General features: G+C 46.9%; 1 protein-coding gene across 4 annotated transcripts in view; it reads right to left on the bottom strand.

The window, feature by feature from the left end:
* The window catches only part of SPAG16 (sperm associated antigen 16), a 1,801,610-nt gene that overhangs the window by 877,370 nt on the left and 906,177 nt on the right, over nt 1–18,063 (bottom strand). For all 4 annotated transcript variants that reach the window (XM_063933150.1, XM_063933149.1, XM_063933151.1 and 1 more), the window contains one exon: nt 11,486–11,629. In XM_063933150.1, the coding sequence (XP_063789220.1) occupies nt 11,486–11,629 (144 nt within the window). The remainder of the gene's footprint in view (nt 1–11,485; nt 11,630–18,063) is intronic.

Below are 18,063 nucleotides of genomic sequence, written 5' to 3'. Positions count from 1 at the left end.
AGCGTGATCGCTGGAGTTAGTACCCCACAACTTTTTCTTGTGTGGGTACCTGAAGGATGCTGCCTACGCAACTCACCCACATAGTATTCTAGGGTTGCAAGCGAGCATTCAGAACTGTGTTCATGCAATGTAACGGGAAACATTGCAAAGGGAGATCAAGAACATGACTAGCATTGTCCATTTGTGTGACGCACAGAACGGTGGACACTTCCAGCACTTACTGTGAAATAAATTGTTTCCCCATATGGTTGCTTGACTTATTGAACACCGTTATCGCAACACTAGATTGGATATGAGGGCTGATCATGCAAAGGTGAATGCAAGTCCGTGCGTATCTCATGCGTTTCAGCTCTGTTCATGTGCCGAAACCAATTATAATCCACTATGGGCTATGGAGAATTGTTTGCAAAATGTAACTGAAGGGGTGTAACTGGGCAGTAACGTGGTATCTTCACATAGGCTAAGGTCAGTGAGGGCATGCCATCAGAATAGCGGCCTAGGCAAGAGGTTCCCAAACTCAATCCTTATGACACCCTAACAGTCAAGGTTTTAAGGATAACCATATCTGGGCACACTTGACTTAAGTAGTACCGAGCGTGGGGACCACAGGTCTAGATAGAGTTGCACCTAAGCATAATTACACCTGTTTTCACATACCTCACAACTTTAAAGTCCACTGGGTTGGGACAAAGGGGAGTAGTCTTGAGTGGGAGGGGCATGGTGACTGCCAAGGGGGCGTGGCAATGTGCCAAGGACTCGTTTTCCATAATTTGGGGGATGTGCCCAGCACTCCCCGAGCAGCTGGTCAGCCCCCTGCTCCCCTCCTAGCACTGAATAGATGTCATGCAGGTGTGCATGGCATCTATTCAGAAATCACTCGCTGCTTTGCAAAGCAGAGTAGCGGGTGATCAAAGGCTTCCCCAACTGCCCCCCTGCCCGCGGGACACTGCTGCCCGTGGGTGGGAAAGCGGGACTGTGTCCGAATAGCGGGACTGTCCCGCTGGAATAAGTACAGTTGAGAGATATGGTTTTTAGATGGTTCTTCTGCAAGTAGTATAGGGCTGGTACAAGCGCGCGCTGATAGTGATGACGCTATGACACCAGAGGATGGGTAGGGGCAGTCCCACAGCAGAAGGGGCAGTCCCACAGCAGAGGTGCGAATATGTGCATATTTGTCTGTGTACACAAAGCCGGAGCAATTACAGCCGACCTGCGTTTACATCAGATTCATCAAGAGTATTCACTATATTTAAATAAAAATTTGCATGATAAAACAGACAAAGGTGCATCACCGACTGATGGTATTATTAGCACATCGACATTTCGCCAGTGCCGACATGCTCAATGTCAACAAGCTGAATATGTCTGCACGACAACATTATAACCATATTGGCATTCTCAGGTCGACATGATGAATGACTACGTTCTAACCATCAGCTAAACATTCCGAAACCCTTCCAAGAAGCAGTGGAGGCGAGACCAGAAATTGACCTATTTGATCCTACATAAAACCAATGAACACTATATGAAGCTACTGGTACTTTGTAAAAACATAATCAACATTGCAAGTGAGCAGATCTATGTATGCATCCGATCTCTTGCAGACACATACTACATACCGTAGATCTGCTCAGCCGCAATGCTGCTGTTCAAAGTACAAGGTAAGCTTCAAATAGTTAGAGTTCTGTAGCTTAGAATTATCTAACTTTCTATGCCAGGGCAGGTAAGCTCAATGAATAAATTGTCTGACTGCAATGCCACAGGCAATGGGTTCGAATCTCGGGTTTTCAGCATCTTGAAATGTAATAAAGTGTGACTGAGTAACAAAGAAATCTCAAGTTTAGTTCATGAATGTTGTATAGGTATTAGCGACAGAAGGGGTCAGGGTAGGAGACAGAGGCAGTCAGGAGATGCTGGACTTCAAAAAGGGGGGAAGCTGCAAGTGAAAGTAATTAAAATAGTTGACAAGTGCCACCAACAGCGCCCCCTACCCTGCAGCGCTATGTGCGGTGCCCCCTCCGCACACACCTAGTTACGGCCCTGTGTCTAAGGAAAGAGCTTTAAACAGTTACAACAAAAAGACTTCACTGCGCTAACTGAATCCGGTATAAAGAGCTAATATTTACATAACTAGATCATTAAAAAAAAAATAACAAGTTTGGGGACATTTTTGTCCTATAACATTAGACAAGCGATTAAGAAAGACTGTTCAGACGTTTGTAAAGCAGTGTCCTGTATCTTCTATAGATCTCTCTCTATCTAGCCAGGTCCAACCAAATAAATGTGACAGGTAGCCATTTGTAAGACTGATCAATGGGAGATGCCTCCTTCCCCTTGCCCAACACGCCTTTTTTGATAATCATCGTAGCACTTGTTAGGTAACAATGTTGCAAGATGTAAGAGATTGAATCATCCAGCCGTCATCCATATTCATGATGGTGTCAGTTATTATGAGCGCGAAAGCGCCAAATTAATAGAAGATTCTGCAACAACAGAATCAAATAAACAATCTTCATATGCCATCTGTGGGTAATTAGTTAGTAGCACGCCATCTCTTCTCTAGAGTTTGTAATATACATCTTTTTCACTTAATTTATGCAAATTTCTAAAATTTTTAGGCAAAACAAATACAGAAACTGTTGCTTTCTAATGAAAAGTAAACTTTGTTTACAGTTCAGTGAATAGAATTCTCTTCGCCGTGAAACAGTCTGATGCACATAGAAGGAAGATCGCGCTCCGTAACTACTGTTCTAGGTAATCTTTCAATGTGTGCAAAAAAAAAACCCAGAAGGATTGCCCTTGCTACTTTCCTAAAACTCTAACTTCTCAACGGTTAATAGAATTTCTTGTCTCTGTCAGCAGGTTTTGGTTTATTGAGAATTCTCAAGGTTCTCTTTATCCATCTTTAAACGGAAAGGCACTAACCTGAGTTAGCAACATTTAATGCTTCACAAAAACAAAACGCAGACAACAAATGCCAATCGCTAGAATCATTTGCTATATTCACATAAATCATTCAACCGTGTTAATAGGAACTAATGTTGGTTCTGTGGTGTTGGATCCATAACAAATGGCATTTTAGTAAAAAATGATGTATGAAAGAGAATAACACAGCATATATGACCATGTGCCTCACAGCACTGAGGTCTTGGGTTCAAGTCCCACCAAGGCATCTGGGGCAAGGACCCACCACCCTTCTTAAAGGGTGTATGCTGTGCTGTGGATTGAATAAATAATGAAGCTGGTCAGATGAGGTGATTTAGTAGGAAATATTTTATTTGAACAAATTATTGTAAAGAAAAGCAATCACCTTCAAATATTTAAAATGACAATGATACAGATGAAAAGAAAGTATTAAAAAAATGATAAAATAAAATAAAGCTTTTAGATGCCCGTTATATGCCATCAGACACATCCAATGCACCTTATTTGCATTCAGAAGATTCATAATCCACTTTTATGCTATAAAATGCCTCCACATGCCCAATATATATCAGACTTCTTACAATGCCCCTTTTGTGCCATCCAACCCCACCACATGCCCCTTATATGACATCAGACTCCTCCACATGCCCCTTAAATGCCATCAGAACTCTCCACAATCCCAACACATGCCATCAGCCTCCTACACAATCCATTTTGTGTGTCATCAGTCCCTTCCACATGCCCCATTATATACCCTCAGAGTCCTCCACATGTCCAATATTTGCCAGAGTCCTCTACATGCCCAATATATGCAAGAATTGTCCATATGCCGCCAATAATAATAATAATAATAATAATACTCTCTATCTGTTGGTAGCCCCTCATTACCCTATTTACGATTCATGATTTATCGATGTGTGCCTCCCAACCTATCAAAAACGTGGTTCCAAAACGTGATCCTCAAGATACCCCAAATAGTCCAGGTTTTTGGTATATCCATGCTTGTGCACAGATGGAATAACCAAACTGACTGGGGCACTAATTAAGTCACCTGTGCCTAAGTATTGATATTCTTAAAACCTGGACTGTTGGGGTGCCTTGAGGACCGCATTTATGAAACTCTACCGTAGGCAATTTTCTTTAAAGCATGAAAAGAATACCTGGCCTGCACTCAGCTCAGGACGAGGCCGGATGCAAAAATGTGGCCGAGCGTTTCTAAAAAAAAAAGATCTTTTTGAATAGTGATGTTGTTGAAAGAATCAAACAATTCGATGCAATCTGTTATTGTATTGTATCATATTGGAGGAATGAGTAATGAAATTCCAGAGACCATGTGGTGACTGCTAAAAGGTTTGTTTTTATATATATATATATATATATATATATATATATATATATAATGTTTGCTAGAAAATATGCAAACACAACAACAGACATTACAATCACTACATTATTTTTGTGAGATATGTTGAAAATAATCGGATGACCTTGCAGTTTCATTGTATTAAACAATGCAGAATTACAAACAGAATTGTTTTCTGGCCAGAAGAAATACTATTACTATGTATTATTATGCTTCCATTGGCGGTCACCCACCCATATACCTTTCTGCCATTTCTAAAACTTCACATATCCTTTAGCAGAGGTTTCCTTCCCTTTCCTGTTAATTGGCCATGGGCTTCCAAAACAGCCATGGAGATGTGGAGGCTCTTGACACACAGAGCTGGGGATTTAACTGCGGTCTTCATATTCAATGAAGTTCTCCAAGGCTAGAATTGCTTGTCCTTGCCTCTCTGTGTAGATGAATAAGACCTTCAAATAGTGAGGTCAAACCGCACTGTGAAATCCTTCTTCACAGTTGAGATGCAGCGAAATGCTGCTTTGTTTAGCTTGGGCTAAAGAAACACAGCTTTGTGCTGACATTTAGCAGAGTTTCTGAAGTCACTGTTTTGCGAGCGCCTGCCATGACCCTAAGGGCCTCCAATTCACAGAAGGTTGTTTTTCTGCTCATACGATGGACGTTTCCAGGAATATATCAACAGCGGCATACCATATGTAATCCTGAACTCATATTACACATACAGTACTGCACATTCTAGCGTATCTCCCACCCAAAACTAACACTGCTTTGCTTTAGTCTCGATCTTTATGCAGGTCATCTAATACTGGACAAAAATCCATAATGATAAAGTCATTATACAGTTATGATGTTGGCATTGTTGAAAAATCAACAGACAACATGTCGACATCCTCAGAATGTTGATATATGAAATGCAGACATGCTCAAAAGGCAATATGTCAACATTATGGTTAGGCTATGGGAAGGGTGGGTTAGGGTTGGGCACTAGGGGGAGCTCAGGGTTAGGGTGCAGGGGAGAAGGGGGAGTTAGAGTTAGGCATTAGGAGGAGATTTAGGGGTAGGGTTTAGGGTTATGGGAAGAATACTTGCCTGTACCGTTGTCACATCAGAGGTCTGTGCCGGAAATGCTACACACTTGACCACTGGGACTCGGAAGACACAGCTGTAGATGCCACTGTGAGCAGATAAGTCACCACTAGACAACCAGGGATGGTTTGTTGACGTGCTATCATGTCAACATTTCAGCAGTCTCATGTAGACCTTATATATCACCCCCCAATCCATACTGATAAATCAGGAAAATTCAGGTTACACTCCCTGCCACCCTAAACTAAGCCTTACCCTATTTTCTCTGAATGTTTTCTACATGGATAGCCCAGTACAAATATAAAATTAAATTTCTGCAAAACTTTTAAACATTAAACATTATGTTATTACTTAAATTGAGGGCTATAACATAATTCCAGTGCTTTACACAAAACCCATTTTCATGCACTGCTCCTAACCTCAGAAACGCCATATGTGTATGATTCTTTGTCTATGATTCTTTAAAAAAAAAAACATTTGGATGTAAACTTTCGGGAAAGGGGTTCTATCGACAAACCCACTTCTGGTTGCTCTAGTCACCAGCCACTCTGCATTAAAGAGGGTCGGGGACAATAATTAGAGGGAAAATACTTCCCATTCCAGTCCTGTCACTACTCCTCTCGTGCTGTCTGTCATTGCACTACAGGGACTGCAGAAAGTGATGTGAGGAAAGGCATGACGAGGACCATGAATCAGTAAAGACATGCTCTTGGACTGGGGAGGTTGGGATCTATAAACTAATGTTTTGTTCTCTTCTTTAGCTACTACCCAATAGCTACATCACCACTACATTATACATGCAAACATCTCCATGCTGTAATGCCTGCAGGAACGTCAGGTGCAGAGCCAACAGAGCTAACTATCTCCTAAAACATTGCTGTGACTAGCACGGAACCCTGAGGCTCTGCTAGCTATGAGGAGGTGGATTCTTTCATTATCTAAGGATACACCACACATCCATGCAACATATAATCCTGTAACAGATACTTTGCACATGTTTTATCACCAAACCTGAGGCCAAATGATACATAGGGTCTCATTTATTTATACATAAGAATGAACCCAGCCCCGAAATGCAATTTTGCATCTTGACAAAATCATGCTGCACTACAGGGAGCAAATTAAAATGTTCCAACAGGTTTAGTTGTGTATGGTTGTGTTTGTGTTATACATGATGAAATCTCAATGAAAAAATAAAACTTCCAGTGTGTAATACATGCAGTGTTGTAGCAGGAAGTCTATGCACTCCTGGCTTATGACAAACCGGAAGTGCCGGGGGGGCTGCGGAGCAGGAAAACGTCTGTCTGGCTCTTCCTAAGGATGTGGCCTACAGCTTTACTCGCAGTGAGGAGACTCTGTAGGAACCAAAAGGTAGAACGTTGCGATGGGGTGCAACCCTGAATATATGCAAAAGCAGACAGCATTTTACATAAAACCCTCCTATATTTGTACAGTACACAACTGTCCAGATATAAATTTGCAGCCTTTAGCAGGCTTTAATCCCTAAAAGAGGCCAGAAGTGTGTGAGAAATAGCAAAAGATAATAAATATGCTTACTGACATTTTGATGGTGCCCAGGGCTGTAACTAGGGGTGAGCAAAACAGCTTAAGCACCCTACGCATCACAAAACTGGGTGCGGTCTCACAAGAAAGGGGCATGACCACACAATTGCACCCCCAAGGGTATAGGGAGCTAGCAGGCAACTGGGGAGGCTGGGGTGACAGGGAGGTAGGGGATGGCTAATGAGGCTGGGGTGACAGGGAGATAGTGAGTGGCTGATGAGGCAGGGGCAACAGGAAGATAGTGGTTGTCTGTTGAGGCAGGGGCGACATGGGAATAATGGGTGACTGATGAGGCGGGGGCGACAGGGAGATAGTGGGTGACTGATGAGGCAGGGGCAACAGGGAGATAGGGGGTGACAGAGGCAGGGGTGACGGGGAGATAGTGGATGACTGATGAGGCAGGGGCGACAGGGAGATAGTGTGTGACTGAGGCAGGGGTGACAGGGAGATAGTGGGTGACTGAGGCAGGGGTGACAGGGAGATAGTGGGTGACTGAAGCAGGGGTGACATGGAGATAGTGGGTGACTGAAGCAGGGGTGACAGGGAGATAGTGGGTGACTGAAGTAGGGGTGACAGGGAGATAGTGGGTGACTGAAGCAGGGGTGACAGGGAGATAGTGGGTGACTGAAGCAGGGGTGACAGGGAGATAGTGGGTGACTGAAGCAGGGGTGACAGGGAGATAGTGGGTGACTGAAGCAGGGGTGACAGGGATATAGTGGGTGACTGAAGCAGGGGTGACAGGGAGATAGTGGGTGACTGAAGCAGGGGTGACAGGGAGATAGTGGGTGACTGAAGCAGGCGTGACAGGGAGCTAGTGGGTGACTGAAGCAGGGGTGACAGGGAGATAGTGGATGACTGAAGCAGGCGTGACAGGGAGATAGTGGGTGACTGAAGCAGGGGTGACAGGGAGATAGTGGATGACTGAAGCAGGGGTGACAGGGAGATAGTGGGTGACAGGGATATAGTAGGTGACTGAGGCAGGGGTGACAGGGAGATAGTGGGTGACTGAAGCAGGGGTGACAGGGAGATAGTGGGTGACTGAGGCAGGGGTGACAGGGAGATAGTGGGTGACTGAGGCAGGGGTGACGTACCCTGGTAAAGCTAGCTATGGCCTGTTCCCATCTTTGTGTGCGGCGCAGTAGCCTGGTCTGTGCTTCTCAGTGTGGCTGCAGATACACACATGGCACAGAAAGTACACAGCAGGCAGTGGGCACTCACCGGCAGCAGAAGTCCAGCGCCCAGTGATGCTTCCATGTTCTTCCAAGCCATATGACTCCCTTCCTCATCTCCAGCTCTGTCCGCACCGAGTTCATGTTTCTCTGTCAGGCAGCTCCAAGGGGCTAATTCAGACCTGTTCGCTCGCTAGTTTTTTTTTTGCAGTCCTGCGTTTGCATAGTCGCCGCCCATAGGGGAGGGTGTTTTAGCTGCGCAAGTGTGCGAACGCCTGTGTAGCAGAGCTGTGCAAACAGATTTTGTGCAGTCTCTGAGTAGCTGCGATCGCTTCAGCCTATTCAGGACCGGAATTGACGTAAGGAACCCGTCCTGCAAATGCTTAGACACGCCTGCGTTTTTCCAAACACTCCCAGAAAACGGTCAGTTGATACCCACAAACGCCCTCTTCCTGTCAATCTCCTTGTGAATGCTCGTGCGAACGGATCCTTCACACAAACCCATCGCTAAGCGGCAATCCGCTTTGTAGCCATGCTACGCGCCTGCACATTGCGGTGCATACGCATGCGCAGTTTAGACCTGATCGCCCGCTGTACGAAAACGCAGCCTAGCAATCAAGTCTGAATTAGCCCCCAAGTCCCACCAAACGGACGCAGCACCCTCACCTGTCCGGCGCTCTGCACAGCCGCGTACAATACCTTGCGTAAGCATCAGCCGTCCCTGCTCCCAACTTCTTCATGGTGTCAGCAGCCCCACCCCCTCATGGAGCTGGCACGGGAAGGATTATCACCCTGTTACAGCCCAGATGGTTCCCACCTTGCACCCGCTGTACAATGCAGCCAATCATGGCATTGTGTACTGGGGGGCAGGAAGAAGGGTTAACTGAATAAAGCAGTGACCTACTGTATATCTGTAACTTTCAGTATTGCCTAATCTATCCATCCCCCGCCTTACTGTATACTCCAGCCTCCATTTTCCATGACCTTTTTATATTCATCTTCTACTACAGCTTGTTTTATAATGCCTACATACAATATCACAAGTATCAACCAACAAAATCGCAGGTATTATAGCCAATAAAATCATAGGTATCAGCCAATAAAATTGCAGGTATCAGCCAATAAAATCGCAGGTACAGTATCAGCCAATAAAATCACAATTATCACTTCAACCACTCTCATGCCAGCAACTGCAAGAGATCCCTTGAGAATGACCTCTGATCCAGAGATGGACGCAAGGACGATTTTGTGCCACTGCGCAAGTGTCGGAGTCGCACTCCTCATGTGCCGCGATGGTCTTGTGACAGTGGTCACCGTAAGGATTTATTCGAAAAGTTATTGACGGACAGAGAGGCACCATTTGTGTGTGGTAACGGGGGAGGATTGGTTACTAAAATGCATGTTGCGAACATTGTGGGGTCGTGTCACCGCCTGCGACAGCATCCCACACGCAGTCAGAATACCTCCACCGTCTCAATTCCATCTACCACTCTACACGACCGTTGGTCGATTATCAAGCGATGTGTGTCCGATGGTTGCGGATCTCAGATGCCTCCGCTGGGCGCCACAATACAAAGCCTGGCAGCTGTGACATTGGCGTACACATTCGCAGCTGCGATGGATTTTGCGTACATTTCTGAATAGGAGTCAGTAATGTGTTTGTGTTTGGGGGCCGATAGATCCCTTCTAAAAAAAAAAAACCGACATAAAATAAAGAGGTCGTATTATCTGTACGAAACATATTTGTTGATTAAACATTTGTCATTTATTTCTCTCTCTCTTCTTTTTTTTTTTTTTTAAACAATGTGCAGCCACAATGGTGCTTGACTTTAATTTCGATAATTGAAGAATATAGAGTAAGGCTATTTGAAAGGATTACAGACTGTCCACTAATGAGAAAATCTTCCGAGGCTTCCTGTGTGTGTCTGAGTCAATGGACGCCATGGTAACAATGTATTATCAAAATCTGATTAACATTCTCTGCGACGGTCTGTGTTCTATTTTCCAGCTGTTCTCAAACACAGTATTTTATCCCGCTAATAATAGAAGGGGCGGGTGGCAGGAATGTTTATTTAGCAATATGCGATGAATTGTTCTCCATCGCACAGTAGAATTCTGATTGAGTTGATATCAGTGGTAAATACCTTTAGGAGGAGACGGTAACACTACGCGGCATGAAGGTTACCGGGGATTACGGACAGCAGAAAGGACTCTGAGCGCTGTGTCTGGTTGCTAACGGATAATGTCTTTGCTGATCCCCTGATAGATCATCATCTAGAAAACCCAATTAACATCAGAGTACTTCACTGTGTCTCGCACAGAAAAGCCCTGGGAAAAAAATAATTGATGTAGCCACTGAACACCATCGTTATTAAATAAACTGGTTTTGGGCTACCCAGCAAACAAGATATTTGGACTTGGCAAAACTTTGATCTTTCATGTGTTACAAACTAAGATCAACACTGTCAGCAAACACCAGGCTCAGGCTACCCTTGAAAGTAACAGAGACATCAGGGATAAGTGGAAAAGAACAGATATCTTTGTCGGTGAAATTAACGGCTTTTCCGGGACTATGGCTAAAAAACCAAAATGCATCTTTACATGAGCCCCATAGCGGTTATCTCAGTATCTCCATGGCAGAGGCGTATGTGCCCGCTACTGCCAAGGGTCACGGGCCAGCCGCCACCTTCCAGTACTACACAGCTCTGCTGAAGCCGCCGCCGCCGCACTGACAAAGTTATAATAAAGTATCTTTGGGATAATTTACACCAGGCCTAATTTTTTTTTATTTATAAATATTTTTTAAACAAAAAATCTCCATTTAAGATAGCGCCATTACTTATGGGCCAGTGCCCTCCAGGCTAAAAGTTGCCAGCCAGCCCCTGCTCCATGGCAATACATCATACAGTGTATGGTGGATCACTGAAAGTTGTGGACGCAACTGTAAGAGTGTGAGATTTACAAAGTGCCGTTATATTTGTAAGCTTTAAAGTAACAATTAAAAACTAATAATTTCCACTTTACATCTTATTGCTAAATCAGCAAGATCTCAGCACTACAAATCTCACACTCTCTTATATTTGGGTCAAGTTCTTGACCGGCACCGTAACAAGACAGCAGTGCACCCTGTGCCGGCCCCACCTCTTAAACCAGTGAGGTCATGATGTCACACCTAGGGGGCGGGGTCACTGACTCGGGATGCTCTGGGCAGCTCCACAGACTGCAGAGAGCCTGCCTGTAGCATACAGGTGGCTCTACACAAGTGCCCTGCAACCTGTGTGAAGGCACCATACGCTCCCTCTCCCCCCCCCCCTCCTAGTTACGGTCCCGGTCTTGCATTTCCTGTGGGGCACCAGGTATTAGGAGGAACACATTTGCTTACTTTGGATGATAACAGCAGCCGGACAGCCAGTCAGAGTGTCCTTCTCCAGTCATAATGATCTCTCCATTGGGAATGGACCACATCTTCCAGAGACGGTCATCACTGGCTGTTACCAGGATCTCCTTACGAGGGTGCAAGGCCACACTGGGAAAATAAAAATAAGAGTATATGTTAAGTATAACTTTACTCACTGACTGGTGAGAGTGGGGGGTAGCTGTAGTATATTTGGCACAGATTGCCACCATAAATGGCATCACATTTTGTTGAGTACCTGTACACATTACTGCTATTGGACATGTTTCATTTACAGGTCTGCTTTATTCAAACACAGTACTGCACAGCGCCACAGTATGTTCAGCACGTTACCCACCTACAGTACACCAAGCTCATGCTTTCATGCCAGCAGACAGCATGTTGTTATGGACCTTTCTGCAGACAGTAGTGTGTGACTATCTCAGATATGTTGGGCTGCATCATCTTGGTAAGTATAGAACAATGCAGACAAAATATAATAATTTTAGCCAATCATTACCATTAATGCCAGAAGAGTAACAGTCATGGGCAACATATAGCCCCCTGATCATTCTCCTGGGCAACAGAGAGCCCCCTGACCATTCTCCTGGGCAACAGAGAGCCCCCTGACCATTCTCCTGGACAACAGATAGCCCCCTGATCATTCTCCTGGGCAACAGAGAGCCCCCTGACCATTCTCCTGGACAACAGAGAGCTCCCTGATCATTCTCCTGGGCAACAGAGAGCTCTCTGATTGTTCTCCTGGGCAACAGAGAGCCCCCTGCTCATCCTCCTGGGCAACAGGGAGCCCCCTGTTTATTCTCCTCGGCAACAGGGAGCCCCCTGTTTGTTCTCCTGGGCAAGGCAGAGCCCCCCTGATCGTTTTCCTGGGCAACAGAGAACTCCCTGATTGTTCTCCTGGGAAACAGAGAGCCCCCCAGATCGTTCTCCTACGGCCCCAACTCCTTCATGCTTTGTTCCCCACCTGTACTTTGTTCTTCTTTACACCCCCATCAGCTCCAGCCCTTATCACTACTTTGTGCCCACTGAGCTTCAACCAGCAGACATTACATAATAAAAGCAAAGTGAATTTGAGCTGGTCATAAAATAGAGGATAACATATTTTCGCATCACATGACTTCTTCTGCAAAATGTAGCACTCAACAGTACATCTAACACCTGAGTAGGACTTCCAGCCGGCACCAACTGGCCCTGCATGACTCCTGCTCACGTCAGTGAAGCAACGTAAGGAATGTAAGGCAGGTCCTGTTATGCACCAGAGTGCTGTGATGCGGTTGCCTATTTTTGGTTCCACCTAAACATGTAACCAGACATTTTCTATCACACATAAATACAGCAAGTGCAACAGGTTGGCAGATGGAAACCCCTCTGTGGAATTGCGCTGAGCCTGTTCTAGCCTTACACCTAGCTTTTAGATGCTGGTGAGAAATCTGGACAACCAGAAATCATATTGAATTATCAGATGTGTTTGCTATAGCATGTGACCCTGCTAAACTTACATTATGGTGCCTGCTGATTTGATATTACGGATTGGTGTGCGTTTCTTTGATAAAAATGAAGCAATTTATTAATGCGATAACTTCTGACGCGCTGCCTTACGGAAGGTTAGAAGGCTGTGCATGTGACCCCTGGACTGCATCAGGTTGGCCATTACTGATGTTAGCTATAGCCTATAGGAAAAAAAAAATTTATTTTGGGGGTTATTCAATAAGGATTGCAAATTCAGCTTTTTTAGAAAAATTTGCAATTCTTTGAATCACATGCTGGGGGCCTTCCATCGCAGGGCAAGGCCGCCCAGCATGCACTCTGCCGCCCATACACCGCGATCACGCTGAAACTGCGATTGCACCACAATTACAGCGTGATCGCTGAAACTGTGGATGCCTCCTGCCGTCACAGCCATTTTTTCGTTCGGAGCAGCTGCGTGTGACATCACACAGCTGCCCTGAAAATGCTGATGACACGCCCCCTGTTCGGGCCACCACACCCCTGTTGGTTAAGCGCCGCCCCTGCAACGCTGTGTTTCTGCCTAGAAAACAGAGCATTGCCTCTGCTCGATCGCCTCTGCCTATCAGGCAGAGGCGTTCGCAATTACTGAGATTCACCTGCATTAAATGTGGGCGCATGCACTGGACGGGACCTGCGCATGCGCCCATGGGGGTCATTGTCAAAAAATAACCCCCTTTATCTGTAATTTAAATGACCAATATTTTCTTAGGCTGTCCAGTATAGATAAATAAATAGAAGTGGTTAATAAAAGGAAAGAGGGCAGCATGCCACCCTTGCACCCTATGCCCAGATCTGGCATTTTGAGAAATCCAGGGCCAGATTCTGTTACAATGGATTCACAACATTTTCAGGTGATGTCATTTTATGGAAGTCCTGCAGCATAAACATTCCAAAGAAACACTATTGGAAAGCATTGAAGTGGCTAGTGCCCAATGATCAATCGTTGTCCAAACACACAAAGTCGTTTTAAGTGCAGACTCCTCCAACATAAGATTCCATGACAAAGTTTGTTACCACTATCCCAGATGCACAATCTGTTATTTGAGGATCTGTAGCTTCTATTGGAATGCATCAGAATGTCAGCAGGCGGGATCCCGACAGCCGAATCCCGTTGGTAAGTGCTGGGGTTAGAGTTAGGCACTAAACGAAGGTTAGGGTTAGGCTGCAGAGGTGGGAGCAGTTAGGGTTAGGCTGCGGGCAAGGATAGTTAGGGTTAGGCTGCGGGCAGGAATAGTTAGGGTTAGGCTGCGGGCAGGGATAGTTAGGGTTAGGCTGCGGGCAGGGATAGTTAGTGTTAGACTGCGGGCAGGGATAGTTAGGGTTAAGCTTCGGGCAGGGATAGCTAAGGTTAGGCTGCGGGCAAGGATAGTTAGGGTTAGGCTGCGGGCAGGGATAGTTAGGGTTAGGCTGCGGGCAGGGATAGTTAGGGTTAGGCTGCGGGCAGGGATAGTTAGGGTTAGGCTTCGGGCAGGGATAGCTAAGGTTAGGCTGCAGGCAGGGATAGTTAGGGTTAGGGTGCGGGCAGGGATAGTTAGGGTTAGGTACTAGACGAAGGTTAGGGTTAGGCTGCGGAGGTGGGAGAGCTTAAGGTTAGACTGTGCAGGGAGTGGTTAAGGTTAGACTGCGGGCAGGGATAGTTAGAGTTAAGCTGCGGGCAGGGATAGTTAGGGTTAGGCTGCGGGCAGGGATAGTAGTTAGGGTTAGGCTGTGGGCAGGGATAGTAGTTAGGGTTAGGCTGCGGGCAGGGATAGTTAGGGTTAGGCTGCGGGCAGGGATAGTTAGGGTTAGGCTGCGGGCAGGGATAGTTAGGGTTAGGCTGCGGGCAGGGATAGTTGCTAGGGTTAGGCTGCGGGCAGGGATAGTTGCTAGGGTTAGGCTGCGGGCAGGGATAGTTAGGGTCAGGCTGCGGGCAGGGATAGTTAGGGTTAGGCTGCGGGCAGGGATAGTTAGTGTTAGACTGCGCGCAGGGATAGTTAGGGTTAGGCTTCGGGCAGGGATAGCTAAGGTTAGGCTGCGGGCAAGGATAGTTAGGGTTAGGCTGCGGGCAGGGATAGTTAGGGTTAGGCTGCGGGCAGGGATAGTTAGGGATAGGCTGCGGGCAGGGATAGTTAGGGATAGGCTGCGGGCAGGGATAGTTAGGGATAGGCTGCGGGCAGGGATAGTTAGGGTCAGGCTGCGGGCAGGGATAGCTAGGGTTAGGCTGCAGGCAGGGATAGTTAGGGATAGGCTGCGGGCAGGGATAGTTAGTGTTAGACTGCGTGCAGGGATAGTTAGGGTTAGGCTTCGGGCAGGGATAGCTAAGGTTAGGCTGCGGGCAAGGATAGTTAGGGTTAGGCTGCGGGCAGGGATAGTTAGGGTTAGGCTGCGGGCAGGGATAGTAGTTAGGGTTAGGCTGCGGGCAGGGATAGTTAGGATTAGGCTGCGGGCAGGGATAGTTAGGGTTAGGCTGCGGGCAGGGATAGTAGCTAGGGTTAGGCTGCGGGCAGGGATAGTTAGGGTCAGGCTTCGGGCAGGGATAGTTAGGGTCAGGCTTTGGGCAGGGATAGTTAGGGTTAGGCTGCGGGCAGGGATAGTTAGGGTCAGGCTTCGGGCAGGGATAGTTAGGGTTAGGCTGCGGGCAGGGATAGTTAGGGTTAGGAGAATGAGCAGGGTTAAAATACATACTGGGATCAGTTGGGATTTTGACCATCGGGATGTCACTGTCTGCATCCTGGATAGTGACTGCTGGGATTTCGTACTCAACCCCTTCTATGCTGGTATGAAGGACATCATACATAACATATGCTAGCATTACCCCAGCTTTCCTACCTGCAATACGTAGATAGGGAGCGCATCAGAGGGGACACAGCTTATAGCAGTTGGTAAAGTCAGCAGGGTTATGGCTCCCTAGTTGGTACAAGCACAGCATTGTGCGATGTATTGGAACAATGAGATATAAACTCAGGACTCACCACATGTGTCGGTATAGGGGGCATACTGTAGCCTAAAGAGGGCACAGCCCCATTTCCATCACTCGGAGGGCGAGCCCAGCACTCCCGGTGGCCCTGGGCTGGCCCCAGTCTCTCCCATCACAGTGAACAGATGCCGGGTGCATGTGGGACAGTTGGGAAGAATGGCTTTTAGCATCCTTTGCTGTAGTCATGGCTGCGACTATGTGCTAATGCTAGTATCACCCCCTCCCCTGGTCTACACACCTGCATCTGATTGTGTGAGTGGCTGTAGTGCTGTAATACCGCTTGAAGCGTCTTTAGGCGCCACCATCAGTTGCCCCATTGAAGCTTGCAGGTGCAGATTTTCCATCTGAATATGGCCTCCACTGTGAGCGATTGAGCATCTGTGGACGCAGCCACCCTACTCATCAGTATTGGTGCAACTGAGAATTAGAACCCACACGTGCCTCAACGGACCAAGCTCCAGCAATGACAAGTCTACTAATGTGAGACCTCTATGGCAGCGCAATGGTTAAGCTGGAGACGGTTCTGCTGCTAATCACAATCATTTCCACCATTTCCAGCTGTTCGCCACAGACGGGCTCCTATTGTACAAATTATGAATTGTGTTTCCTTTTCTAGTCGATTTCTCCCTGGCGTGTCCATATCACAAATGATTGGCTGGATGCTCTCATCATTCTGTTCCCTCAGGTCTCGCTCCCCATGACAACAATAACTTCAAAACTCAATGCTTCTCTGAATTCGGGCACTAAAATGGATCTGATCCCTTGTTGCAAAATTGCTTTCTCTCTACATTTCCAACAGAGATATCAGCGTTGGGAATCGTACGGCAATGCCTGGAGAGTGTCTCCGGCTGACGGGAGCTATCTAACAGAGACACCTGGCTGGTTACTGTCTGCCTTATCATAGCTATTCATCAGGTTCCATTACGGAGCTATCTGTATGTCTGTAACAGAGCTGAGAGGAACTGAAAATGAGAATGTGGCTATGAAAAATCACACTAGAGTCACATCAAAACTCTGCGTCTGTCCTTGAGAACATACAATGATATATACGTGCAGTTCTGCTTTCAGCGCAGTGATCTCAGTCTCACAGCGGGATGGGGAACTCGGGTTATTGTACTGTACACGGCACCGGAATCCTCTTTCCAAATCAAAGTTCATCTTTTCCTTAGTTTATATTTTTATGGCACTCAACAGCATGTAGTCTAAATGTCGACACCACAATGTTGACAGTTATGATTATTCTGTCATTGTTAAAGTGTCATCAGGTAACGTGTCCACACTGCCAGCAGGTGAAATGTCTACATTGTCAGAATGTTAGGATTAGGTTTCGGGGTTTAGAGGTTAGGATGCCGGGGGGGAGGGTTAGGGTTAGGCTGCAGGTGGGAGGGTTAGGCTGTAGGGGGGGATGTAAAGGCTTGGCTGCAAGGGAAGGTTAGGTTTACGCTGCAGGGGGAGGTTAGAGTTAGGCTGTGGGGTGGGGGGGATTAGGGTTGGACTGCAGGGTGAGGTTAGGCTGTGGGGTGGGGGGGATTAGGATTGGACTGCAGAGGGAGGTTCAGGTTAGGCTGTGGGTAGGAGGGTTAGGCTGCAGAGGGGAGGTTAGGATTAGGCTGTGGGAAGGAGGTTAGGCTTGGGGTGCAGGGTGGGGTTAGGGTTAGGTTGCAGGGGGGGGGGGCAGGCTGCACGTGGAGGTTAGGGTTAGGTGTAGGGGGGAAATTAGGGTTGGGCTGTGGAGGGAGGATAGGGTTGGGCTGCAGGTGGGTGGGTTAGGCTGCGGGGGGGGGAGGATGTTAGGATTAGGCTGCAAAGAAGAGGTTAGGGTTATTGAGAGGGTTAGGCTATGGGGGGAGATAAGGCTTGGGCTGCAGGGGGAGGTTAGGGTTGGGCTGAAAGGGAGGGGTAGGCTGCGCGGGGGGGATTTAGGATTAGGCTGCGGGGGGGGGGGTTAGGGTTGGGCTGTAGGTGAGGCTAGGCTGCATGGGGGTTAGGGTTAGACATCATGGGGGAGGTTAGGGTTAGGCTGCGGGGGAGATTAGGGTTAGACATCAGGGGGGAGGTTGGGGTTTGGCTGCGGGGGAGA

This window comes from Pseudophryne corroboree, chromosome 7 (assembly GCF_028390025.1).
Source record: "Pseudophryne corroboree isolate aPseCor3 chromosome 7, aPseCor3.hap2, whole genome shotgun sequence".
NCBI classification, from domain to species: Eukaryota; Metazoa; Chordata; class Amphibia; order Anura; family Myobatrachidae; genus Pseudophryne; species Pseudophryne corroboree.
The sequence above is the reverse complement of the archived record's forward strand: the minus strand, read 5'-3'. Positions and strand labels throughout refer to the sequence as shown.